The 27,952-nt window shown below is 43.9% G+C and overlaps 1 protein-coding gene across 1 annotated transcript in view; it reads right to left on the bottom strand.

Annotated features, from left to right (window-relative positions):
- Positions 1 to 9,310, bottom strand: part of BARX2 (BARX homeobox 2) — a 50,517-nt gene extending 41,207 nt beyond the window's left edge. The window contains exon 1 of the mRNA XM_065417448.1: positions 9,124 to 9,310. Coding sequence (XP_065273520.1) covers positions 9,124 to 9,310 — 187 coding nt within the window. The remainder of the gene's footprint in view (positions 1 to 9,123) is intronic.
- Positions 9,311 to 27,952: the final 18,642 nt, after the last annotated feature.

Here is a 27,952-nt window from a genome sequence, read left to right as displayed (position 1 = left end):
CCCCAAAATGGGCTTTCATAAAAAAACCTTGAAACCCAAAAATAAGCCTTTTTGTTTGTTTGCGGATTGTGGTTTTTAGACCCATAACATTTCAAAGAAAAGTTGACAAAAACATTTTTTTCAATCAATATTTTTCCATAGGAGAAAAAACAAATCATTCCCAGCCATCTCTAATAATGGACACGATCCTGGTGTCATTGACTGCCATTGACTTCACTGAGAGAAAATTCCCTTATTGCAATATATATACACCTCTACCTCGATATAACGCTGTCTTCGGGAGCCAAAAAATCTTACCGTGTTATAGGTGAAACCGTGTTATATCGAACTTCCTTTGATCCGCCGGAGTGCGCAGCCCCGCCCCCCCGGAGCACTGCTTTACCGCGTTATATCCGAATTTGTGTTATATCGGGTCGCGTTATATCGGGGTAGAGGTGTACATACACCATACAGCTATGCGGAGATACATATAGAATAAATGTTGTTATGGTCTAAAAGAAAATCATTTGGGGTAGATACCTTAGCAAGATTCAGAATTGTCCTCTCATGTTGGAGGGAGAGGGGAATCTTCACAAGGAAGCAACTATATTTCTTCTAAAATAAACAGCTTGGCCCTCCTGCTGCTACAACTTACACTTTACACTGGTATAACTTCACTGACTTCATTGGAGTTGCTCCTGATTTACACAAGGGAAACTGAGAGCAGAGTCAAACCCTTTGTGTGCCCCCCGGTCTATACCATATTAAACTCAATATCCATCTAAGTACTTAAATGGCCCTCCCCGCCATAGGGTGTTATTGATTACCCAGTGTTTCTTAGAGCTACATTCTGTCCATGAGGGATAGTGGAAAGGATTCCGTTAATAAATAAAAATGGACGGTAAAATTAAAGGAAGAAGAAATATTAAATATTTACTGTGTGAGCCCAGATCGTAATGCTCGAATTTTTCAAAGATTCCACTAAAATGAAACTTTTTAGTCAATTTCACATCGACCCACAAGAAGCTTCTCAGCTAGACCCTGCTCAGTTGCTAGGAACTGAACCACACTCAGAATAAAAGCCATCCGGAGGGAGAAATACACAACAGGAATCCACCTCCGGTGTTTTCCTGGATGCAAACACTTACAAGACCTTGGGATAATGTGCTATACTTAAGCCTGCTCTGAAACACATTCTTCACACTCAGACAATATGTGTGAACGATGAAGCACATGGTTCTACGAAAACATTCCTATCAGGCCTGGAAACTAAAAGCAAAGCAAACAAGGAACAGTCATCTGTATCGATGTTGAACAGATATTGGTTGAGGTCATTTCCATGGGACCTAATCCTGCTCTCCCTTACACCACTTTATTGTAGTGTATTCCATCAGTTTACACCTGCTTTCCTCTGGTGTACATGTGAGGAGAATCAGGCCCTACGTCCTGTTTTCTAGCTAATTCAGGTTAAAACAGGTAAGGATCTGTCGACAGCCCTTAGTGAAACCAGTACCTCCCTACACTTGTATATGCTACCAGCCTCCACACAACCCAGCTGGAGGGACTCTTCATGTTTTCACTTTGATGGGAAGGTTGTTTTTTATACACTCTGAAGACCCATGGCCTGACCCTGAGTGCACCCAGACTCATGGAAATCAGGGAATGATTGGGGATGTGCAAGGAAATCAGGGTCCAGTCCCTTTGTGGGACAGATTCTGCTGTCAATCACACCCATGCAGCCCCTCTGAGTAGAACCCAATGCTTGTATCCAAATGTATAGAAATCAAGGAGGCTGCACAGTAGTAACCATGAGCAGAGTGTGGCCCCGCTCTCGACACGCATCAGCACTGGTTAATGAACATGTACAATGAATACATCTAGTAATCTCTCTGCAGTGTCTAGCTGCTAATTGTCAAGGGCCCATTCCACACCTCATATTTTTACTGTATATTGCATGCAATAGCATAAACCATACCTCACTTATACATTTTTCAATGAAGACAAAAGACACAAAGGCATTTGAAAGTCGTCACAGAGTCCGGAACCCTTCTCTACCTTCCAAGCCCCCTAAATTAACCCCCACCATGGCCCATGGCCGTGTCCTTCCTGAACTCAAAACTTTCGAAATGTTCATTCTGTGGTGCCTGCATTTTACAGAAGCCCACAAAACACCACCACCACCAATAATAATTAATAAAATACTATGTGCCACATCAGTTTTCAAACAGAGTGCTCCATTGACTCCAGTGGGATGTTCTATTTAAAAATCTCTGGTACACAGGGTGACCAGATAGCAAGTGTGAAACATGTGGGGCACTTTTGGGGGGGGGGGGGAGGGGAAGGTATAGTTGCATATAGAAGACAAATCCCCTAATATCAGGACATCTGGTCACCCTACTGGTATATGACTCTTAGGTAATGCACTAAAAATAACCTTGGGTGAGCTCAGGCAGTACTCAGTCAAGTTTTTAAGCAAAGGTGTTGTCCAAGTGAAAATCTTGGCTTACTTATATTTGTGCTTATTTTTCACACAGTGGCACAAAAGTGATATCGTACAGGGCTCCTTTGTAATGCTGGAGTTTTTCAGATCTGGGATTTTCTGTTCGGTTTCAGTAGAAAGAGAAGGGTCATTTGTAATATTCGGACCCCCGATCCAGCTTTGAATCTCAGATACTGTCAAAGGCTGAGTGTATTCAGGTCCAAGACATTGGCTCAGGCCCTTCTCTAAATATTAAATATTGTTATCATTAGCCAACTCATTATTTTCTTTCATGTGTCATATTTTAGCATTTGCCACTTTATAAATTATTTTTTCTGCTGCAGATATACAGAACATACAGGACAAAGTCTAGGCATCCTGAAGCACGCCAAGCTCTTTAAAATTATTGTTAGGGACTAATCCTCAGTCATTACAGATTGACACAACTCCACTGAAGTCAACAGAGTTATGCCAATTTACATTAGCTGAGGATCTGGCTTTTCTTTGGCATAATAATTGCATTGGTAATTTTTCCTGCCAAGCTTTGATTTATGCGAGACAGGAAGAAGTTTGTCTTTTGAGATTCTGACAAAGCTCAAACTTTTGTTAGGTCATGACTGAAAGGCAAAACAATGTGTGCATGGATGGTTTGGAGGAGAATCTTATGGCAAAGTCTAGTACAAGGTTTGGATATGCCCATGTATTTCACTGCATATTAACATGCATGTATCATACAGTCTCCCTACATTGTAGAGTATTTCTTCAAGTACCTTACTATTATTAGGAATATTTAGGAACTATTTTTAGGAATATCTTAATAAAGGATCCAGAGTGATCTGGAAATTTATACTTGAGAAATAATTATGCATATTTTTTCCAGGGTTACTGTTTTCTTTTGAATTTTGTCTTTACTGTTTGACATCAATCAATAGGATTTTATTTGTCTTTGTAACTGAAACTGACAGATAAAATGTTTTTTAAAAAGAGAGACTTGTTTTCTTGTTTGCATCACTGTATAAATATGTAGATGAAGGTGACAGCAATATCAGTATCTATTCGCAGAATCTTTTATAGATGTTGAACTTGATAGAATCTGATGAAGTCTGCGCCTGCTGCTGCTTTGGGGCTATATTAACAAAAATGATGATTTTGGCCACTCTCTCTGGTTTTTAGTTCTGGACAGATAGAGTTGTGTTATACTCCTGTGATGGCAATTCAATCCCAGTTGAAGATGCATGACTGACAGGAGCTTTGGTGTACTCAGGTGTAAATTAGTCTGGTAGAAGGTATTACCCACAACTTTGCATTTGTTTTATTTAACAGGATTAATACAGCTGTTATGTTTCAGATAATAGGCTTTGGGTGGAAGGGGATCTCATTTTTCTCCACACTTTGATACACATGCTGTATCCATTCCCCTTTCCTTTCCCACAGTTCCCTGCTCTCCCCCAGGAACTCCGTAACAGTATCCCTTCAATTAAAAGGAAAAGGTCTGGCTAAACATTAGCCCAACACAAATGGTTTCCACCCGGATTTTAAAAAGTGTCCCAGATCAAATTCAAAGTGGAGTTAGCTTGTCCATTCCTAGGCTTTTTCAACCCAGACCACATGGAATTTCATATTGCTCTGCAGTCATTGGTCTAAAACTGAGCTGCTTTAAGACATAAGAAATCTACTTTCTCCGTGTGTTTTCCTAAAAGTTGACAAGCCTGACAGAAGTTCAGGAATATCAAAGTTCATGCTTTGCTGCATAAGCCCACAACTCCCCATAGGATCCAACATTTATAGATGCCCTGTAGTTTAATCCACATAGCAAAAAAAGAGAGAAAAGGAAACAGTAGCCCAAAAAGCTTTAACCTGGGCCTCTCCCGCTCTCCCTTGGGAAAAGATGTCAAACAACTATTCCAGTCTCCAATAGATTTTACATTAGAGAGTCATATTTCTCAAGTCTCAGGTAAAAAAAAAATATATAGAACTGAGTCACGTCTCTACTGAAATCAATGGAAAGTATCATTTCAGTGGGAGCAGAATAAAGCTAGGAAAGTCACCTTTGGAGGCATGCTGTCCCATTGGTATCTATCAAGGAGGATAACTAGAAGAGGATTAACATTTTCAAAAGGGCCAAAGTGGATTTAGGGCCTTGTCTATACACAAAAGTTGTAGCACTTTAACTATTCTGATATAGCTAAAATGGTACAACTTCCATGGATGCGGTTATAAAAGTGCTTATACTAGTATAGCATTCCCATACGGGAAGGCAAATAATCTATACCAGTGAAAGGCACTTTGTTACCAATATAACTGCGTCCACGCTAGGGGTGGTATTAGTGTAACTACTTCAATTTAAAAAATAAAATAAAAGCATACCCCTAACTGAAATAGTTATCCTGATACAAAAACTGTGTGTAAACCAAGCTTCTAAGTCACTGGGGCATTTTACTCAAGTTCTGATGAGCAACAGTACAGATGTTGTGGGAGATGGAATACGTAGAATAGGCAAACACAATGAATGCCCAAAGAATGTCAGCTTTGATGAACTGAAACAGAGCCCCGACCCAAAGCTCTTGGGTTCTTTTCTATCCAACAACCCTGTGAATGTAAATAGTTTAGAGGCTGCGTAGAGCAAATACTATTTGTTTTTATTACTATTTAACATCAGGGACTCCAGGGATAACATTTTGTTTTTAAGTATCCAGTGCCCTGGCTTTTATTTTTCAAAGGATCCAACTTATTTTGAAGGGACCAATTCCAGGAAAAGACGATGCAGTTACAGTTTGGCCCTAGAAACTGAAACATCTTTGATTTCCAAACACTTACAGTATACATCACCCCAAGAGCTAACCGGGTGTCAGGTTTAATGATTGAAGTCAAGATTTAAAAAAAAAAAAAAAAAAGCCAGTAAACAGGATAGAATTAATACAGGCTCATTCAAGCATATTTTTGTTTACTTACATTTTTAAATATTAGGCATTTTGATAATAGAGTCCTACTCAGTTGGAAATAATGTCTGAAGGCTTCTCTGACCTTCAAATCATACAATAACAAAACCCCCAAAATAGAAAACTTTAAATAATAGAACTACAACAATTAATAAGTCAGGTTAGTTAGTTAGTTGCTACATAACATGCAAAGGCCATTAAATGAATGAACAGGGATATTCCTACTGTCCAAGATATCAGAGTCCAAGAAGCTAGCATCAGAGAGCTATTAACAACCATCTGAAAAATAGTCCTCTTTATTAAGAATATATAATTTTTGGCATCTGATTATGGTGGATCTTAACCACCACATATACTTGAACCTGGCTAACTATTTTGTGCTGTTATATACTTGCAGGGCCTTCTCGTTGCTTTTTGTCAACAAATGTCAGGCGTTTACACTTCTACAGTAAATGTAAGTATACCATAATGGGCCTCTTTTATAGTGAAGTTATTCCCCCCTCTCCCTCCCAATTTTACTCTGGGTATGATCCAAGCCCAACAGGAGTCTTTTCATTGACTTCAACGGGCTTAGGTTCAGAGGTGTGAACATCCCTCTCAACCAGAACTTCGGATACGTTGAAACGATTCAGAACTTTCATTCTGCTTCTCTGGCACACTCTGCAGGGTAAGTTCATTCTGTGCTGATCCCACTGCACATGTTAAATATTTAACTCTTGACCGTAGGCAAAAGAAAAATGTTTTCCCTTTGGTTTCCAGTGCTTCTAAGATCTCTCTTCCGATCAGAAAGGGGCAATGTTGGATACCTGCGCTGCTTTAGACATAAGACATTTTATATCATCAATCCAAGAGGGGCCCTCAAACAAATGTTAAAAGCCTATCTCCCTTAGCCAGGTTGGAGAGTAAATGCATCAAAATGTAAAAAGACAGCCAAACAGTAGGGTAAATGCCACAGTGCTACCTTTTCTTTTGAAATGTTTGATCTGGAGAGTAGGTGATTATTTTATTTGCTTTATGTGTTTTTTTTATCTTTCATCTTTATTTATATTTATGTGTTTAACTCCATTTCTTGGCCAATGACAGAATTTCCTCTCTTATAATAAAAGGATTCACATGACCTACATTTTTAACTGTAGCTATAAATCCACCCGTGGCTTACAGTTTGAAAGTGTGGACTATTGTAGCCACTTCTTTTATAGTTTTAATCCCACCAGCAAATCCCTCCCAGTGCTTCTCAAGCAATGCAACTTTATGAAACATATTCCAGTAGAAACCAGAATCTTCAATCAACCCAGTCATGGCATAGGTCAGATGGATTTGGGGCTATTAGCAGAATCCCTAGGGGAAATTCAATGAACTACTAAACACAGAAAGTAACAGGGTTTAAATAATTAGAACATATGTGTCATGATAGCATCATCCACGACTGCTGTGTCAGTTCATTTGTCTATGAATTATTATCTCAGCCTTGCAAAACCAGCGTTTTCCAAAGCTGGCATGGAATCACCCATAAAAATACACTCAACCCTCCCACAGGCTTGATGATAATGAAACAGCTAATGACAGTTTATTCACCCATCAAAACTAAATCAGAAGTGCTTACCCCAGATAAGCAGCTAAGTATTGTTTTATAATGCTGAGCTATTTTTACAGCCCTGTAAATTACTGGATGTTTGGGTTATTGCTCCTCTGAAAGTCTTGGGGGATTTTTGGTAGCCTGGTTTCTTTTATGGTACTTCCCCTCTATGTAAAATAGAATTGTCCTACAGTGAAAAGAGAAAAATCTTTACTCTGGAGTGGAAGGTTAGTCTGGTCCGATTCCTGCATGACTGGAGTTAATGGGTGTTTTGCCATTGACTCCAACGTGAGCAGGACTGGCCCTCCGTAAGGATTTGCAGCCTGCACTCTGCTGTGCATTGGAGCCATTGGGGACTTTCATTCCACTTTCACTATGGACAGAGTTTCACTGGCTAAACTGTAGCAGAGGGTTAGCTGCAAAAAATCCCTTGCCAGTGGGATCTTGATTAATAACTATCCCTTCCACCAGAAGTATGTCAGTGGTTGGTTAAAAACCAAGCAGAAATCAATATGAGGAAATTTATTATGAATAAGAACTGCACTATAACCACCCTCTCTCCAAAAGCAGGTAAAATTGAGGTCTGCTACCGTATTGGCCTCCAGCATCTTTCTATTTAATTAGTAATATTTGCAAATTGGGGTATTGAGGCAGGGGGAGCTGTAGATCTTGCATGAACTAAATAAGTCCCTATTTTTAAAAAAAATTAAAAATCTATGGGTCAGACTGATGTCACTTAAATCAAGTTTTACACCGGTATAATTTCATTAAGATCAGTGAGGTTCCTCTTCATTTACTGCCAGAGGAATCGGGGGGCCAAACTGTGGGGGATCAATCTGTAGGCAGCACTCCCCACTGATTTCAGCAGAGACTTCTTGTATTTTCAGGTTCAGAACATTCCATGAATTTTTAGGATCAGCATTACCAGGAATTGGTCCTTTAGAAACATTTTTTGAAATAACTTTAATTATCAGTTTTATCATTAGGTTCTCCAAAGTTATAAATGTTTCTACTAAAAGTGTGTGGGGAGGACACGGAGTTTTGGAGAGAATAAAAGTCTGCTGAGCCCTCTAACTGCTTAGCAGTCTTGCAAAGTTCATAGTGTCCTAGCGAGGAGAAAACTTTTCTGCCTGTAATGTATCAGAAGAGTGACATTTATTTTGGGTGCACGCCTAACAAACTGCATCAGACTAATTTGTTTGCAAAAGCACATATGGCTCTGATTCTGCAAATCACTTCCACTGAAGGCATCCATCAGTTGAAGTGAGTGTGCTCCACAGCCGTGCGGGGGTCTACTGGTGCAAATCTGTACGTAGGATCTAGCCCTGTGTTTGTAACATGAACAGAATGTTTTCCGTTTTCCCATTTGATATGTCCTAACTTCTTCCAAAGCTAATGGGAGATTTGGGTATCCAAATAATGCAAGATCAGGCCATTGAACAACAGTGGAACTATTATTACTAGGGCTATTATTATTATTATTATTTATTCGTGTTCCCATTGATGTCACTGACCATTTTATAAGTGACTTCTCTGAGTCTTGATCAGGGCTTTAATCCATCTAGTTGGGGGTATATATGTTCTGGATATTTTCCCCCCAACCATTTATTTGTGGATGTTCCAGAGAGAGCTGAAGATGGGTCTGTTGCAGAGGGAGGTAAATAGGGTGTCACTGGATATTTAGCAAACCACAGAAAAATACAGAGCGTAGAGGAAAGACGCATCGACTGGCTGAGGAGTTTGTGAATGTTTTGGCCAGAGAGGAGAGCGTTTAGGGGAAAGGGTTTTCCTTAGTTCACCGCTGCAAATATGTCATCGTGCCTGCAGAGTCCACACTGGGAAATCGAGCTACTTTATTGCCCCTCACCGCCACCACACATTAAAAAGGGCTTTGCTTGCAAATCTTTTCTGTGCACTCTCAGCTCCCCACCACACACTTGCTTGTTCCAATCCCAGGCGAAACCCTAGCACCCAGGGTTCTTGCAGAGACAAAAAATCCCTTCCCTTGTGGTGGCTGGGCGCTGCAAAATCTCAGGGAGCTTGGTGCCAGGGTCAGACACACACACACACACACAGATCCAGCCTTCCTGGGAGGTAGATGCAGAAGGGGAATGGGGAGAGGGGGAAGATGAGAAAATTCAAGCTCTTACCAGTACAGGAGTGCAGAGGTTTGGGTCTGACGATGAGAGAAGGGCAGACAGAGTAAAGGGAAAGTTTCTCAAAGTAATCGCAGGTCTCCTTGGATAGGATCTCATCGATCATGAAAGTCTTGTAGCGCCTCCTGGCTGCCTTGAGCTGCCCGGGGGAGGCGAGCCTCAGCTCGCCATGGCAGTGCATGGTGGAAGCCCCCTTCCCCGAAGAGCGGCCCGGGCTTTGGGACGCCGGAGAAAGGAACTCTCTCTTTCTAAGGGGCGTAGGGAGGGTCCCAGGGAGCGGAGCGGGGCTGCCAAAGGGTGGCCCCCCACCCCAGGCGTGGTCTCTGCGGCTTGCCGGGGTGAATGAGCGCTCTCCAGCGTGCGCTCGCTCGGCTGCTATATAAACCTCCCGATAAGCATCTCGCCGAGCCCTTTTTAGGACACTTCAGCTGTCAATCAGGGCAGCCTCCGGCTTCTCCTGTGCTCATCCCCTGCGCTCCCTGCTTCCCCCAGCTCGCGGCTGGGAGGATCCCGGGCGCACGGGCGCGCGCGCTCTATTTTAAGCGACCGGGGTGTGTTTTTAATTCGGCTTTGCCTTCCAATGCTGGAAAGCTTCCAGGGTGACTTTTTCTCTCTCTCTCTCTCCCCCCCACCCCCTGCAATTAGTTTAAGGCTTGAAAATTCAAGTAGCAATGTGGTCCATCAGGAAGTTATTAAGCACTTTGGAACAATTGTACAGAGAGAGCAAATATACACCAGCGCTCTGAAATGTGTTGCAGAGAGAAGCTTTCTTAGCTTCAGGACAATTAATTACCTATTTTCCTCCCTTTGCACGAACTGTCTGTAAGAAACACTCGTTTGTGGGTATGTACTTGTGCACACACCAACCCACAAATGAGTATTTCTTTACCGACAGTTCGTGTAAAGGGAGAAAAAATAGGAGGTAATTACGTGTTCAGAAGCTAATAGAGCTTTTATAATGGCTAAACAATTAAGGAATTTGCTGTGTTTGCGGCCAAGGGCTTGGAGTATTATAGAGAGAGAACTATAGGTGTACTGTATTGTAAACACTTTCTTCACTAATGCAGCATTAGTTGCTATTGGGTTGTTTTCAGATGAGTTTCTGCCTGGCCATTTTCTCTCAGCTGTTTATCAGATAACTTTGTGGTCTTTGGAAATGCAGCTTTTCCCCCTACCGAGTAGTACGGAACACCTCGCTCCAGAGTATGAAGCTCAGACAGATTAAAAATGGAAAGAGATTCTTGGCAAATAGTGTCACTTTCATTGCTTGCAAGTGTTTTGCAGAAATTATTATTTGTTAATGTTCCATAATTGTTCTTAAGTGCTGCTCCTCATTTTCTCGTCTCCTTTTAAGCAATCATGTGTCAATTCGTTTACTTCTAAAGATTATTAATTTTTCTTTGTTGTTTAACTTCAAATGCCTCTGGGCTTTCGTGCAATTTTCCTGCGCTTTGCAGAAGCCAAACATTTCCTGATGACTTAGCTCGATTTTTATTTCTCTGGTTTATGTTCATACTGTGTCAATTTCTTCCCGATTTGCAGGAAGAATCGTTCTTGAGATAGGGATTTGTATTGCTTTTAGAAATGATCCCACGCCTCGTTTTGAACAGGATTTTTTCAGCACAAGAATTATTTGAATTACTTTTGACATCAATTGTTTGTTGATTCTGGTCTGTCCCTCATTAACTAAATTGCGTGAATCGACTATATGATGCAAACAATTGTTAAATTAATTAAGAAAGTAGCTATATACTGAATTTTTCTAAGTACAGATTTATTATTAGATGTAATACATACATTAATATATTCTGCAAAACTGTATTGCTCACTTTTTTATTTTCAAAGTAACGTTGACCTATAAGGTAACAAAGCATATATTTTAATTTTTAGAAAGTTGAGAAATTATAGATTTCGTGTTTGTTTGTATGGAAAGTATTGTGTTTTGAAAGAGAAAAAACAATCTATTCAGAGTCTTTAGCATGGAGTTTGGGTAACTTTTTGTTTGCTGTGGTTCCATTATAAAACATATATTGGAATCCTGTTAAAATTGTCCTCCGTTTGATCAATATTTCTTTTTCTATTGCAAATATTGTTTGGTTTTACGGTCTATTTTGAGAACCATAAAAATAATATGGATATCCTTTCTAAACGCTGTCAAAAATTGGAATAGCAAGCTCAGGGAAACAGACGATCTAATTTTGATGTTTTCTTCAAATATAGAGCAATTTTTTAAATGTACAGATACCTGTTTTTAAAAAACCCAATCAGCAATTTTTATAAATCAGAGAGAGAACACCAATAATCTTTGTTCATTAAAAGTAATTAGGAACGCATCAATATTTAAAATAAATAGTATTTTATTTACTACACTTGGAATATACTTTGTTTATTCTTTTTGCAGCTGAGAAATTAAAGGTGATTACAGTAAACAGGAATTTAATTAAAATGGTAAGGGATGAGTTCAAATAAAAATGTGTCCGAATGCTCTTAATTATTTTTATTTTTAAATTGAAGAACTGTTGTTTAAATTGCTAAACCACCCCAAAAATATCTCGAGGGATTAGATTATTTTATAGTAATAATAGCAATATCCAGTTTTTAATTCGAAAACAAACAGATTTTAATAACTACATTTTCAAGGCAACAGATAACACGAATAATGATTATTTCAAAGAAATAAAATATCTAACGATAACTCAAAGTGTCATAATAAATAGCGAACGTTTGCTGATCATAAGTAAATAAATAAAGTCCCAAAGAAGTCAGGGTTTGAATCCTGAAACGGAAAACTCCCACAATATATGAAAGGAGATAGGGTCATTATGCTTCCTTGCGTTTGCTGCGCCTTCTTTGTTTGTGGCTAGTAGCTGGAGATGGGCAATTTCCCCTGGCATTTCAGAGTGCAGTTGCTGGAGTGAAATAGCATTAAGGGAAGCTGACGATGACACAGCAGATAAATCTATGACTTCTGCTAATTTTAGGGTGCAGGACAGATGCTGGGAGTGAAACAGCCTTTCATGAAATTGACAAGCAGCAAAGCAGAAATCTATTTCAGTGGAACTGTTACGCTTTACACCCAGCTGATTCAAGGACTTGGGTCCTTTATTGTCTGGTTTATTTCACTCCTGCATCTGAAAGTCTGGTTCCTGGCAGATCTGCAGCTGACACTTCGGTCTTTACCAGGTTCTCATCAGCCACTCCAGGAGCCGCAAACTCCCCGGCTAGATCCCAGGGAGAGCTGAATTGGCAGATGGGATCAGTTTTCTGAAGTGTCCAAAAGAACTTTGTTAATAATGAGAATTTAAAAAAAAGAAAAGAAAAAAAAAGCTAGAGCAATAAGATGGGTTATGTGGAATGAAACACACGCTGGCTGTCAATCATAAAAGGAGTGCTTTGGTCAGGAATAATCAGGGGTTTTGTTTCCAACATTAATGAAGTGGCTGGAAAACCAAACATCTGCCAAAGAGACTCAAACCCCGCACAGCTGTTGGAGCCACCAAGCCTCTCCCGAAGCAGGGCTGCCTGTCTGGTAACTCCTTCTCCCCTATGATTGCTTCACTCCCAAGAAATGGGATGAGTGGGGATGGATGGGGAGGAGAAGGAAGGTGAAATGCATGCCATGGTATGTGTGTGAGAGAGGGGGGGAATTGGCTGTAATTTAGGGGGAGGAGGAGGATGGATACCTGTACTCTACAAAGGGCAGATCAGCCTGAGGTATATAACAGTAACTGGTTGGGACTTCTGCATGTGCCCTTTTACTCAGTGGGGAGAGTGTGTGTGTGTATAAAAATCCAGGGACTTGATCCTGCAGCCCATCATCTCCAATGAATTTTGTTTCTGCAAGGACAGAATCAGAATCAGGGAAGAAATAGGCAAGAATCTAAGCACGTTCCTCAGTTTAGGATCTTTCATGATGAAGACAAGAGAGCTCATCCCTGTGACAGGGGAACCCAAACAAATCGTGCAAATAACAGTCACCCAGCCCCGGAAAGAGGCTTTCAATGGAGAGAGGATGAGTGGCCTTGTGCTTCAGGCTGCAGGAGACGTGGGTTCTGTCTCCAGCTCTGGTGCCGGCTTGTTGTCTGACCTCAATCCAGTCGTAGGACTTTTTGGACAACACCGATGGCCCAACACACTGTTGCCCTGTGCCTTCATTTACACCGGTGCAGAGCAGGCATCAAATAATAATACCAAGTAGATCTCACAGCAGTTGGCAAAGTAGGTCAGAATTCTTAGCCCCATTTTACAGGTGGATTTTACAAATGCCACCTAGTCAGAATGCACTGGCTTTGCACAGCTGTGAATGACTGCAGGCGGTGCGGGCCCTGAGAAAGTTGAGTAACTCCAGCACTGCTGGAAGTATTCATTTTAGACAGTGCACAGGAGCTCTGAGAAGGGTTAGATGCTGCATCCTGTCTACTCTAGGACTTCCCCTATTTGCTAATGCGGATATAGCAGCACAGGGGGAAAGGTTGCTTTCTCCCTGCCCCTGCCATGGCTAGTGAGGAGAATTCAGTCCCAAAGGACCCGTCAAAGCAGCTCCCTTCACCAGCACAAAATCCACACACAGAGAGAACAATCTGAAAGGCAAATACCATTTTGCCACCTGTCTGGTTCACCTCAAAAGTACCTGAGCCGGGGTAGTCAATTATTTTTGGCAAAGTCCAAATTTCTTGGGCACGGTCTAGTCAAGGTCCAGATTCCAGAGAAAATAATAATTAATAAATAACAATAACGACAACAATAAGTAAATAAAAAGATTTTGGGGTCCATTAAAAAGCATCTGGCAGTCCGGATTTGGCCCCCGGTCCGCCCATTGACTACCCCGATCCTGAGCCTTAAAACACATCGCTTCTTGCCCTGCACTCTTTGCTGTTCCAAGGGCTCCTTTCAGAAGACCCCGTGCTGCTATTTTTTAAGTCTCTGGATTTCTTTCCCTCTATTTCCAGTTCAACTCCTTTGGGGGGAAAGTGACAGACACATCAGTTTGCAGGATTATGATTTCAGGGATGCTCTATTTTCAGTATTCTCATTAAAACCTGGATGAGGAGTAGAGAGAAAAGGAGAAGGAGGAAGAAGGTGATCTCAGTGTATGATTGGTGGGGCAGACGGCTGGGCAGGCAAACCACTGGAAATCGTGGCACTAGCACCTGGCGATGAATGCTGTGGATTTAGCACATCTGTTGGCTTCACTCACTCCACCTCACACTGTGCCCAGAGAGATCAGAAGGAGGATTTGCCTTACATGACGTTCTTCACAATTTCTGCTTTCCTCGCTGTCCTAAGACTGGTGCAAAGTGCCAGTTGTGACTATTCTGCAGGTCAAGTCCTATTTCTATGTTTGGCCATCCAAGCTGGTACAGTTTTCTTCCTGTACATCCCAGCTTCCCCAGTCCTGATTCTGGGCTCATAGCAGTTGCAAGAAAAAAAAACACCAAATGTTTACCTGCCAAAAGGAGGCCTACATTTCTTGGCATATACTCAGGTGTACATGGTATCTATACAACACCCATCGGAAAATCTGCACCACCCCATAAACATCTCTCTAAACATCTCCAATTCTGCCAGTGATCCTGCCCCATGACTGGTACGGATTTATTCTATCCGGTTTGGTGTGTTCCTTGGTGCCCTATATAATGGCAGGGCACACCCACCGCTGAGCTTGTGGAGTATGAAATAATGCAGTTCAGGAGAGCACTTGCGCTCTGAGGGGTCCAATCTGGCCACTGCTGAAGCCAAAGGCAAAACTCCCTTTGATTTCCATGGGAGGGGGCCTTAAAACAAGGGAAGCTGTTAAGTTAGTGTGTCTGTGTTCCTACAGGAATGGGCTCTGTGCTACCTGGAAAGGAATTAAACCATGCAGAATTGATCACATTACAGTTGGCCCAAATTGGCCTGTTATAAAAATAGGTCAGTTAAATTGGAGATACAAGCCGATTGCAGGAAGAACAAGATTATGCAGTTTACACATCCCTACTTGGAGGCAGCATAGTCCAGGAGCCAAGAGACCTGGGGTCTGCATGTGACCTTGGGCAAGTCATTCCCCCTGTCTGTGCCTCAGTTTCTCCATGTGTGGAATGTGGCCAGTGCTTTGAACTTCCTTTGTAAAGTGCCTTGAGATCTGCACATGAAGAGCTCTATGTAAGAGCATGGTGCTGTTAGGGTGATCCCGCCCAGTTTACACATTCAGGGCCTGATTCTGATGTGACACCACTGGAAATGCAGAGTGGAATTAAATGAGTGTGAGATTAGAATCAGGCTCTCATTCTGGAGGTTTTCTTCCCATCATATCACAAAGTAGAAACCAGCGACACATCTATAAAGAAATCTGTCATGAGCTCTAATAACAATAATAATAATGAATACTTTGTAATTATATTAGTGCCTTAAACTGAAGGATATTAATGGCTTTTGGGAACAGCACGTAATTAAGCTTCTCTTCACAACTGTCAGGTAAGTATTATTATCCACAAGTTCTAGAAGATTAACCCGAATCACAGAAAGGTTAAGTGACTTGGCCAAAGTCTGTGGCAGACCAGGAAACAGAACCCCAGAGTCCTCCCCAGCTCCAATCTCACCGCAATGAAAGTGAAGAAAATAACTTAAGCCTCGGTTTATCTAACCACTCCCTTTAAGTAGCTGTCATTATCTCAGGCCCGTCTCATGACTATGCTGCAGCCTTCAGGCCCATTCCTGTGCACCATGTGAACCCAAATCCTAGGGAAGCCAATGGGAGTTGGGGCAGCGCAAGTACTGAGCCATTGCATTCTGCCCTGGGTAATCATCCAAATGAGCTTCCATTTGAAACACTGGAAAGTTTGTTTGGGACGGGGAGTGGGAGGAGGTGTAGAAGGATGGCGCATCTGAAATCAGGCTAACTGGAAACTTAGGCCACAGACTCTAACTCTGGCTGTGGCTAGATTTCGAGAGACTCAGAGAGCGTAATATGTTTGAGGGAGTTCAGGGGCCCTCTGTGCAGCGCTAGAGTCAAAAATCCAATAAACCAGCTGGATTTTGAACAATAACTTTCTGCAGCCAGTTTAGTCCAGAGACTGTGCTAATCTGTGAAAGATGAACTGGAAACCGCAGCCTTACTGGAGTTAGCAAACTCTGCCCAGCCCTTTCTACTGCATCCCTCATTGCAGTGTCCTACAGTATCATGGGCCAGATCCTGTAGCCTGGAAAAGGGATGATGGTAGATCTCAAAGATGATGACTGTGATTCCACTGCCATCCCATTGAGGGAGGGCCCCGCTATAGCATAGAACCCTGCTCTGTGGTGACTTTCTCGGTGCCACCATGCAGGGGGGTGGAGAGGGCCAGGAGCCAGGGGGCTTGGGAAGGGTCAGGAACATGGCCAGTTTCTCCACAATGATGTGGATCCACTGAGCAAGAGGACTAAGAGCCGCGGGAGCTCCTGGAAGGCTCCATAGTCTGGGTGGTGAGGATTCCATCCTCTCAACCCGGCAGAGAACCTCCTCTCAGAGGCCATTCGCTCATGTTTTGTGCAGGCATTCGGGCTAGAGCCTTGCAACCCGACCCGAGCCTGATGGGACCCTACTACAAGTGTCAGGTTGGGTCGGGTCCGGCAACCACCCAACACTCTTGGGCTCTGGTCGGGTAGGCTCTGATCGCCTCCTACTGCCGATGGGGTCAGTGAGATGGTGGCTGTGTGCCCAGCTCCCACTTGGCTGCTCTGTGTGTGCTGCGGGATGAGCGTGCCGACAAGTCGCAGCGTCTCTCACTCCACAGCACCCTCCTCGGCGAGGTGGTGGCAGCTAGCAGGAGCGGGGCACGCAGCCACCGCTGTCCCCACCCCCCCAGGCAGGCACTGGCCAGAGACAGATCATGGGCATGAGGTGCAGCGTGTAGGAAGCCCCCACCAAGCTGAGCCCCAAGGATGAGGCAGCGGCAGTGCTGCTGACACAGATCTGGGAAGGAGTGTTGGGTTTGAGTCAGGTCTGAAAACGATGTGACACTCTTGGGCACGGGGTGGGGTTGGGTCGGCCGTGGGCTAGTTGGGCTTCAAGTCAGGCTTTAAATTTAGTCTTGAGCAGACCTCTGGTTAGAGTTCCACCCCATCTGTGTGATGTGACTATTAAGCAAAAGTCTTTGGATCTCAAAGGGGCTTGGTGTATCAGGGACTTTTGCACAAAAAGAACACTGCCCACTAGTGCACTCCTCCATTCAACCTAGATTTCATATACCATTTCCAAAATATCATGGCCAACACATCCCCTCCTGCTGTGCTCTTAGGGGTTTTGATCCCAGGTCAGATTTAAAGCCTCCAGGAGTTCATTTCAATGTGGACAAGGTGATGAAAATCTCATCCAAACAGCTGTTCTGGAGAGATTTGAGCTCAAGGTAGTGGCTTTCCTTCAGACGCTCATTATATTCCAAAGTAGCCTTGGACTCTTTTCAGCCATGTCACAAGATGGACAAACCTGGCACACCATGCTCTCAAACTTTCCATCAATGCGCAAATGGGTGCCTGCCCTGACCCTACCAGGTGCCGCCCGTGGGGAACATCCCTGGGGTGATGACATCAACCGTGGTCACACTGGCCAGCACAATGGTCCTCAGCAGTCTGTGCATATTTGATGATGATGTAGTAGAAACCACCTGATATCATTAGATCCTCACGGTTTGGGGCTGAAATGTCTTGAGAACAGCTTACCTGATTTTGGCACCGGGGGACCCCAAACCCTAGCCCTGGTTTGGCCTTTAACCTGTGCCCTGGCCTAAAACTGATCAGGGTTCCACATCTGGGGCTAGCTGTGCTCAAGACCAATTATTTTTGCCTGACTCTGGGTGGATCTCTGCCAAGATGGGTGGTAGCCTAAAAAGATGATGCTTTCAATTCCTTTGCAGTGAGGAACAGGAATCCTTTGACATTCAGTAACTGATGCTGCATCCATGGTCCACAGGGATCATACCTGCCTGGTTTTTCTTTTTTTCTTGGGATGATTTACCTGAATGGGGAGAAGGGGGAAAAAATCCAAACCAATAGACCAAGAGTATGTCTCAGTCACCATAGAGACACCTGTAAAACATTGCAATCATGTGGGCTTTCCACAAGGAGTCTATTCATACTGGAGTGGATGGTGTTTCAGGAACTTTAAGGAATTGACAATCTGCCACTCTCTCAGCCTGCAAGAAGCCCAGAGGGACTTACTGATGCCATCAAGCGTCAATCTTTATAACCGGTTTCTAGACAGGCTCCTTCATTCCTAGGCCCTATAGTTCTGCAGGCCCCAAATCTGAGCCCAGAATGTATCTCAGTGCAACCATTCCACCTGAGAGTCCGTCAGCCACCCCAAGATATACTGAGCGTGCCACATAGCCCACACTGACAGCACAGGGACCACCTTCTGTGCAGACCGTGCATAGGAGATAGATTTCTGTAAGGAGCTTAGAGACCATGGTGCAGTATAAAAGCCAAGGTCCTGCTTCTCAGCTCACTTACACAAGTCTCACATTGGTGCAATCCACTCACTTCGCTGGAGTTACTCCTGATTTACACCAGTGTGAGAGAGGGGAGAGTCAGGCCCTGGGATTAGATAAATAATAAAGCACAGCAGAAGTTATTGTACAAACTCTAGGTTTCCAGCACCCAGGAGGTAGGAGGTATTGCAGTAGAAATCCTATTTTACAAACTAACTGGGGACTGAAGAGTTCATAAAATCAAAACATCCCAAAATGACAGGCGGGGTGGAGCGAAAGTTGTAGTACGGAGCACTGCATCATTTACTACTTGTCCTTCAAACCACTGCAAAGCAATTTCCAGTGCACTGAGGGCAGTGGAACACGAAGGGATATCAGCTTGTTCTTCATCAGCATCACTTGCATTGCGTGATTTTGTTTTTCTGTCCGGGAAAAATGCTTCGTAAACCTGGTCTTTCGGAAGCTTTGTGAAATCCAGGTTCTGCTGTACGTGAAGGAGCCGGTTGTGTGTTTATTTTATATCAATGTTGTTGTAGCCGGGTTGGACCCAGGACATTAGAGGGAGGGGTAAGGAGCAGGGTCGGGGAGGGATGGTAGACTTTCCCTTGAGGCATGAAGCTCCTTGGAAGGGCTGGGTGTAGCGACTTATGGTCCAGGGGAGGTCAGGCTGCTGGTGAAGGGGGTGCATCTGCTAGGGGAAGAGAAGAGTCAGGTGGGGGAGAAAAATCTATGGCTCCTGACTTTAAATGGCATGCTATTGCTTACTAGGACCCAAGGCATAATGCAGGAATCTGGAAATCTTTTTAACTCTGGCAGCTATGGCTCATTCCTGTTTCATTTAGTGAAAAGTGTTTGCATGCAAAGTCTAGTCCTGCACCATGTGGGGATAACCCCGCCTCCACAGAAAGAACATTCAGTATCAGTGAGGTACAGTGAGAGGTCAGACATAACTCAATTGCCACTGAACATAATTAGGACATTAAAATACATGTAGCTGTTAAGCCCCTAGTTTGAGCCCTGGTGCCATTGGTTAAGCCCAGGAGCTTTCACTGTGTTATATTGAGCTAAGGGGTGGTGTATTACACTAAACAACTGGTAGGCAATTCCAAGCCCCATGTGCTTAAGGAGCATCCTCAAACATAACTCCCCTGTCTCCTTGACTTGGACTTCCCATTGCGCTCCACTGTCCAGAACCTTGGCATTACCCTTGACCCTGAACTTTTCCTCCACCTCTCCTGTGTCTGCAGACCTGCCTGCGGCTACCGCTGGAACGTGGCTATGCTGCCCCCGCACCACCTCTTATGAAAGCCTCATTTTGGCTTCCATCTCTTCATGCCTGGGCCACTGCAACATCCTTTCTTACTGCCACCATGGGTCTCAGGCATGCCTAGGCTGGGGATTAGCCCCGATTCCAGCCAACAGGAGCCAGCAACCAATTTCCAGCAGGGGTTAGCTCAGATGGTACAAATGGCCCTATCTGCAACAGGTATCAGCAGTTACTCTTTGCTTTCGAAACCCTCCATGCACTTGCTCCATGTTCGTCTCTTTCTCCTATTCTCGCATGCAGCCCCAGCCTTCCCGTCCTTCCTTCCTTCTCACAGTCTCCCCATCGCTGGGGCGAGAGCAGCTCCTGACAGCCAGCACTCCCTACACCTGCCTAGTCTGCCAGTAATTTCAAATCCTGTCTGAGCACATGCCTCTCCGCCTTTGCTTGAGTCTCTTCCATTCCTCTCCCTCTCTGCTCCCAATTCCTAAATTTGCTAATATTTCTAGCACAGTGGTGTCCAGGGGTTAAAGCAAATTGAAACAGGAAGGGACGCTTTCAGCCAAGGAGGAAGGGGGCCTAGGGGTATGCAGGGATAGGAGAGGGAACACCATCCTACTTTTAGCAGAGGAGGAGAAGCAGAATTCTCCCTTACTCCTTACTTATGCCCCTGGAGGCACTGATCAGGGATCGGGCCCCACTGAGCTAAGACAGTTCCTGTCCCAAAGAGGCTGACAGTCCATACAAGAGCTCACAATAGCTACAATCTGTGCTTAATCCATCATTGTATTTTTTTAATGCTGTAAAGGAATTTGAGGATATTAACTATTATGACTAACAACTATTTGTATAGCAGTGGCACCTAGGAGCTGCAGTCATGGACTAGGACCCTGTCGTGCTAGGTGCTGTACAAACACAGGGAAAAAATTATCCCTACCCCAAAGAGCTTACAATCTGATCTAGGAAAGAAGTGGAGCAAAGTGACAACATACTATTCTGTGCTGGAAGGGAGGCAGAAAGAACGAGAGAGAACTTAAGGTCCTGTCATTGCAAGGAGCATCACCAACCCAAGGGCTAAAATCTGGCATTTCCATCTCTTTGCTTTGCTCTTCAGCACTCTTCTTTGCCCTGCCAGTAGATAAATACAATACTTCTCCGCTAGCTTTGGGACAGGGATTCTCAAGGTGAGGTTTATGGTCCATTTCTAGGTGGTACAAGGAGTCACTTCTGTCAAATAGAGAAGAATCTCTCTCTCTCCAAGGAATGACGCTTCCTATTAGTCATAGCCTACTATAGGGATCTCAAAGGGTTCCCAGCGGCTCTTCTGACCCAATAGACTTTAAGCCTCCACTACCGCCACCTCTGCCAGTCCCTCTCTTTACGTTGCCCATTTGCTTCATGTCTTTCTTTCCTCATGGAGAAATCCAGGGGCAATCAAATTTGCACACAGCACCAAAACCAGGAGGTAGGCACAAATGCACAAGAGAACAGAAGCAGATTGCAAAGTGACTAGGGCAGATCAGAGCAATTCAGTCCTAATGAAAGGAAAGACCAGCACCTGGAAGGTGGAAAGAAACACCCCAGAAGCCACCCAGGATGTTGTATGTGGGCAGGGCGGGGTGGGGGAACAGAGCAGGTAAACTCATCATGCTAAAGCAAATTTATTTCCAGCTCAATATCGTGTTGATAATAGTGTGTTGATAAGAAGTGTAACAACTTCCTCAACCCCCCGTCCCTCCAGCAATCAGCAGGGTTTGAATCCAGACCTTTCAGCCCTAAAGTTCAGACTGCTCTTGTTTCAGCCAAAGAAGGAACTATTAGTTGACAGCAGTAGTAAGCTTTTATCCCCTATGTGGACTAGAGCAGGACAGAACATACACTTTACAAATGTGTAGTTACTGCAGGGAAAGTGCAAGATTGGGGATGGGTGGGAAGATGGTCCATAAGAGGACATTGATTTTGAATATGGGTAACATAAATTAGGATGTTTGTTTGTTTAAGTTATGAGGCAAGAGTCTTTTCTACATTGCACCTTGTGTCATCATTTGCAAAGTGGTGTAACATGCTACCACCAGTCTGCGTTTGCCACCCACTTCACACAGGTATAAATGATGACACAGCCAGCTGCTGTTTCCACTGAAGTTAGTGGAAAACTCCCATTGACTTCAAGAAGATCAGGATTAGGATCTGGGACCAAATCTTCAGCTGGTGTAAATTGGTCTAGTATCATTGGTTTCAACGAAACTGCATCGATTTAGATCACCTGAGGAGCTGGCCTATGGTCCATAACAATCTGAAGCCTGAGCACCATTAGAGCTAACTAGATTTGTTTGGCTAAATTCTGCTGTCAGCAGAACCAGTATAAATGCCAGATTAGCTCCATGGACTTCTGTGGACTCGCTCTGGATTTATGACAGTGTCTCTGTGTGGAAGAATTTATCCACGTCTAAGTTTTAACAGCGATTTACACTAGAGTGACAAGATAGCAAGTGTGAAAAATCAGGACACTTTTGTTCCCAGGATGTTGTGGGGGATAGTTGCATATATAAGACAAAACCCCGAATACTGGGACATCTGGTCACCCTAATTTACACACAACAACCAGGCTAAAAGGTTCTCAGATCAAACCAAAAAGCACAAAATAGCCAGGATATGGATTTATTAAAGTTATGGTGGTGAACCACAAACGGCTGTTCCAGAAAGGCAAGGAGATGACTGTGGGGTTTTATATGCCTAATCGTTTTCAGCAGAACTGGTAATGCCACATTGCCGCATGATATTCCTGTTTGTATATACAAATGTTTCTCTCGTGGTCATAGGGGAGATTGTTTGAAGAGAGGCACTCCTTAAAACTGGATTAGTGTTTTCGTTTTCATGCTGAAAGCCCGGCTGGCATTTTGTTTCAGTGCGAAAACATAAATACACGGGCCAGATCCTCAGCTGGTGTAAATCGGGTTAGGTCCAATGGAACCATGCCAATTTATACTAGCTGAGGGTTTGGTCCTTATACTGATACACCTGTGCATATGAAACCTCCTTGTATTAGAAGCACAAGTGCTGCTGCTGTCTGTTCCTCTTTTAAAGGGACCCTGAGAACTTGAAAACCATTGGCTCAATTATCTGCAAAGTGGATGGGAAATGCTGTCTTTCAGGTTAAGTATGATTATTATTTTTTTGTAAAAATTATTATTATTATTATTATTATTATTATTATTATTATTATTATTATTATTATTATTTGTAGCACCTAGGAGCCCCAAGTATGAACTAGGACATCATTGTGCTAGGAGCTGCACAAACGCCAAGCAAAAAACTGGTCCTGACCCAAAGAGCTTGATTATAGCCCCATTTTGCACAGGTGTAAATGTTGCCCCAGAATGTAAGGTGGTGGAGAATCAGGTCTCTGGTGTAGTTACCTCTGGGGCATATAGAAAAGAGGCTGTGATCAGATACTTATTCAAACAGACACTCAGGGCTGGTCCACACTAACCCCCCAGTTCGAACTAAGATACGCAACTTCAGCTACGTGAATAACGTAGCTGAAGTCGAAGTACCTTAGTTCAAACTACAAGGTACTTACCGCGGCTCCACACGCGGCAGGCAGGCTCCCCCGTCGACTCCGCTTACTCCTCTCGCGGAGCAGGAGTACCGGTGTCGACGGCGAGGACTTCCGGGATCGATTTATCGCGTCTAAACAAGACGCGATAAATCGATCCCAGAAGATCGATTGCTTACCGCCAAACCCGGAGGTAAGTATAGACGTACTCAGGCAAGCAGTCCTTGGGCTTTCCTTAGCTGCTCATACTGTACCAGGAACCCTGGGAAGGGGACGATGTGAAGAAGAAAGGACCTAACATCCAAGCAGCTTGCAAATCTGAGCAATGGAAACCTGTCCTCAGTGAATCTGGCTCCGGCTCTCCAAGCACACTAGAGAACAGCTTGCAGTTAAACACAGAGCCAGATTCTCAGCGAGTGTAAATCAGCCTAGCTCCATTGATGTCACTGGGTCTATGTCGATTTACACCAGCTGAGGATCTGGCCCATGTCTATTAATGAATTGCTCCCAAAGCAAAAGCATCACTAGCATCGGTGTGGCCGTTGCTAGGAGCAACGCCGAGAAGCTAACGAGCCCATAATGAAAATGTTAAGTTTGAGAGAGGACTGTTTGTGGAATGCATGGTGATGTGTGAGCGGTTAGAACAGAAACCCAGTTGCTTGATGGAGCGTCAGGGAAACAACTATCCCCTTGGTCCAATCCCCCCTTCCCAGATGCCAGCAAACCCCAGTTCAAACATTCAGACAGGTCCGCTGTGTTTTTCTAACCAATTGACTCTCCCCTTCACAAGTGTCAGGGTGGGAGACCAGCAGGTTAAAGACAGGCAGCAAAACTCTTCCATAAAAGTCCATCAGACAGACACATTAACCTCTGTAATCCCTTCCTGTGATTTAGGAGACGCCACCCAGATTTATTAATTAAACCCTGTTATCCGGTGGCCACTGTCAATTAAGCATTTCCTTGTAACGAGGGCTCATTCATTAGCAGATATTTCCATTACATTTAAGGTGATGAGTCTCTCCACTGCTCTGATCCCGCCTGCCCCACACCAGCAAACCAAGGGGCAAAACCTTTGTGTTATGGATTAAGATTGAAAGGAAAGGTGCAGGGGAGAAGAGAGGAGGACACAGACAGAGAAAGAACAAAGCCAAGTCACTGCATTGAACAGGCCTGCGAGAATTGGTAATGAATAGTCAGACGTGGGCTTTGAGAAGAAATGTGGTCTAATAGGCCTAGAATTGAGCTGGGATGCAGGGATGCAGGGCTCTGCAGCGGGCCTGCGGTGTGACCCCAGGCAAGTCTTTACGTCTCTGTGCATTTGTTTCCCCTGCATCCCTTTGTCTGTTTAGATCATATGGGGGCAGAAGTTGTCTCTGATTATCTGTATGCACTGCACTCAGCACCGTGGTGCCCCAATATTGGCTGAGGCCTCTCTGACGGGGCAGCTTTGAGGTTGCGTAGGTGGAGACAAAGGATAGCAAGGAAGTAGGAGAAGCCCTGTTCCTGCAGAAAAGAGCCAGAAACTCAGCACATGGGGGCCCCGATCTCAGCTCAGCCTCCAGGTGCTGCCAATTGCCAAAATACAAATAGGATTCATTATGTGCATTGCCGTGCTCTTCCCTAGCATGTTTGCTCCGTGGATCCCAAAACACTGTACAAATATTAGTGAATCTCCGTGAGTTCCCAGTTTGCTTGCGCAATTACTTCTTTTGCCCGCACAAAGTTGGCAAGGGCAGTTTGCACCCACATTTCAAATTCCTCACTCTCAGCTGCGTGGCTCTGCCCAGGTTTGCCCCTGGCCCACACCCTGTTTCTTGTCCCTTCCCCCAACTCAGGGCCTATGTTCTGCCAGTTCTGCTTCCCTTCTCCCACAAGCACCTGAAAACTTACTCCCATGCTGCCCTCTATGCCTGGACACACACCCCACCTCCATTTCCTCCTTCAAAGCCTCCTCAAACCCAGTTCTCCACACAGTACCTCAGGCGTACCTAAAGGAGATACTCTAGCTCAGCCAGAAGTTATGGGATTGTAGGGATTCTTATGTAGTAATAATGGCATTTTGGTCTAGCCAAGCTGAGGGCTTGAGCTGGCAATGACTACGCAGTCATTGCAAATTCCTCCACTACAGCCTTCGCTGGGATATTTGCTTAAGGAAGGAAGGACAGAAGGATTTGACCCACTGTGACTTCTCCAAAGCCTCACAGTGATTCTGCTGCATGGGACAATGGGAGAAAATGAAGCAGAGATCTGCGCTGGGGCTCAGGTTGGAGAATTTTGCCCTTGGAGACAGTCTCTATGTGTGTTCGTATAGTCCCTAGCATCGTGAGGCCCCAATCTTGAATGAGACCTTAGGGCATCACTGTAAATAATTATTGGTATTACTACTGCTACTTGAAATATTAATTATTATTAAAAACAATTGACTGTGAAATCATAGAATCAAAGCAATGTCGGGCTGGAAGGGACCTCAAGAAGTCATGAAGTCCAGCCCCCTGCACTGAGTCAGGACCTAATAAACCTACCCTATCCCTGAAAGGTGTTTGTCCAATTCTGTTTTTTAAAACCTCCAGTGACGGGGATTCCACAACCTCCCTTGGAAGCCTGTTCCAGAACTTAACTACCCTTAGAGTTAGAAAGCTTTTCCTAATATTTAACCTAAATCTCCCTTGCTGCAGATTAAGCCCTTTACTTCTTGTCCTTGCTTCAGTGGCATCACCGTTCTCTTTATAACAGCCGTTAACATATTTGAAGCCTGTTACCAGGTCCCCCCTCAGTCTTCTCTGCTCAAGACTAAACATGCCTAGTTTTTTAACCTTTCATCATAGGTCAGGTTTTCTGTTGCTCTTCTCTGGACTCTCTCCATATCTTTCTTAAACTGTGGCATCCAGACACTGCTCTTCCTCCCACCTCTTCTGTTCTTCAGAACAAGTGTATATAGTCTTGATGTATAATGCAACACATCCTCCCTTTTTATCCTGCCTGTCCTTCCTGAACAGGATATCCCCTCTATGCCCATATTCAGCTCTGTGGCAATAAAGGTCTCCAAGCAGCAAGGAAAGGAAAGCATCTTATTCCCAAACATCTCTAGTTACAGAACAAGGGTAAGCTCTTTCGGGCAGAGACCATTTTCTTTGTTCTGTGTTAACACAGAGCCTACAACACTGAGGTGCTGGTCCATATAGAGGCTGTAGGCCCTAGCGCGATACAATAAATAAACAACAATAACAGAAACATTGGTTTCTGTAGGACAAGCAAGGAAGGCAGGGAAATCAATGGCCTAGATTCTGTGTATGTAAATCTGGAGTAACCTTGTTGAAATTGTTGGGCTCACTCCAGGGTGGCCCATGTGGAAATGAATCCAAAGCTGGCCCAATGGCTGCTAAATTTAATAAGGACAAAAGTGGAAGGGAAATTAACATGGGGTTGATTCCCCATACACACACACCAGTGTAATTCCAGTGGCTTGAATGGGGTTACTCCCAATTTCCATGGATTGAGGCTTGGAAGTGAGTCAGGCTTATTCCTTCTGACTCCACTGGTGCATTTAAGAATCAATATCTGCATCCCCACTGTCAACACACACACCCAGGATCATATTAATAGATTCCTAGATGTTAAGGCCAGAAGGGATCATTGTGATCATCTAGTCTGACTTCCTGCTCAACACAGGCCAGAGAACCTCATCCAGTAATTTCTTCATCAGCACGAGTGGCTAAACATGCATTTGAGTCCAGCCGTGTTGCCAACTCTTGCGGTTTCATCACAAGTCTCCTGATATGTTGGTGCTTATCTTAAAGCCCCAGCTTCTGGAGTCGGTGATTACATGTGTGTCTCAGATTTCATATTTTAAGTAAGTTTCTAGCCCTCATGATTGCAGAGAAAAGCTTGAAAAGGTGAAGGCTACAACACCAAGAGACAAAAAGAACCCAAAAGTTATTTTTTAAAAGCTCATATTTTTAAGTCAATTTCATTATTTCTTTGGGTTTGACACATGATTTTTGACCATTTGGGGATGGCAATTCTGATCCTGTGAAATAATCACTCTACATTCCCATCTACCACCGGCATGTGGTGAGGACCCTGTGCGACAACGAAGCAGGGATCCTTCAAAGCGGCTGCCTCAGGAGAAAGAGGGGGAGGAATTAGCCCCCTAGAAGCCTTCAGTAGTTCTCTTAGTGCATCTCTCATCAGCTGTGCGCACTGTCTCTGGAGGATGGAACCACAGCTCTATCTGCTGGCAGAACTTTCAACCTGCAACTCTATTTTTTAAACTAGTCATTTTGTTTTTGATGTAGGCTGGCAGACCTCTGCAGGCTTAAGCCAGAATAATGCCACCTTTGCCCCTCTCTTTCTCTGGCCCTGAGCCGAGCATGTCTGAGCCAGACCAGAAAATCTGGGCCAATGTATTCATCGAGCCATTTTGCATTACACGCTAACCGTGGAAAATCAAAATCTGTTCACAGATAATTCACAAATTGCTCAAAGGGCGAAGTTTATCCAGTAACTTCATGGTCAGGAGTATTTCACCTAGATAAAGTATTAAAATAATCACAGTCACAG

Source organism: Emys orbicularis, chromosome 15 (genome assembly GCF_028017835.1).
Source record: "Emys orbicularis isolate rEmyOrb1 chromosome 15, rEmyOrb1.hap1, whole genome shotgun sequence".
Classification (NCBI taxonomy): domain Eukaryota; kingdom Metazoa; phylum Chordata; order Testudines; family Emydidae; genus Emys; species Emys orbicularis.
This window is presented reverse-complemented; position numbering and strand designations above follow the sequence as displayed.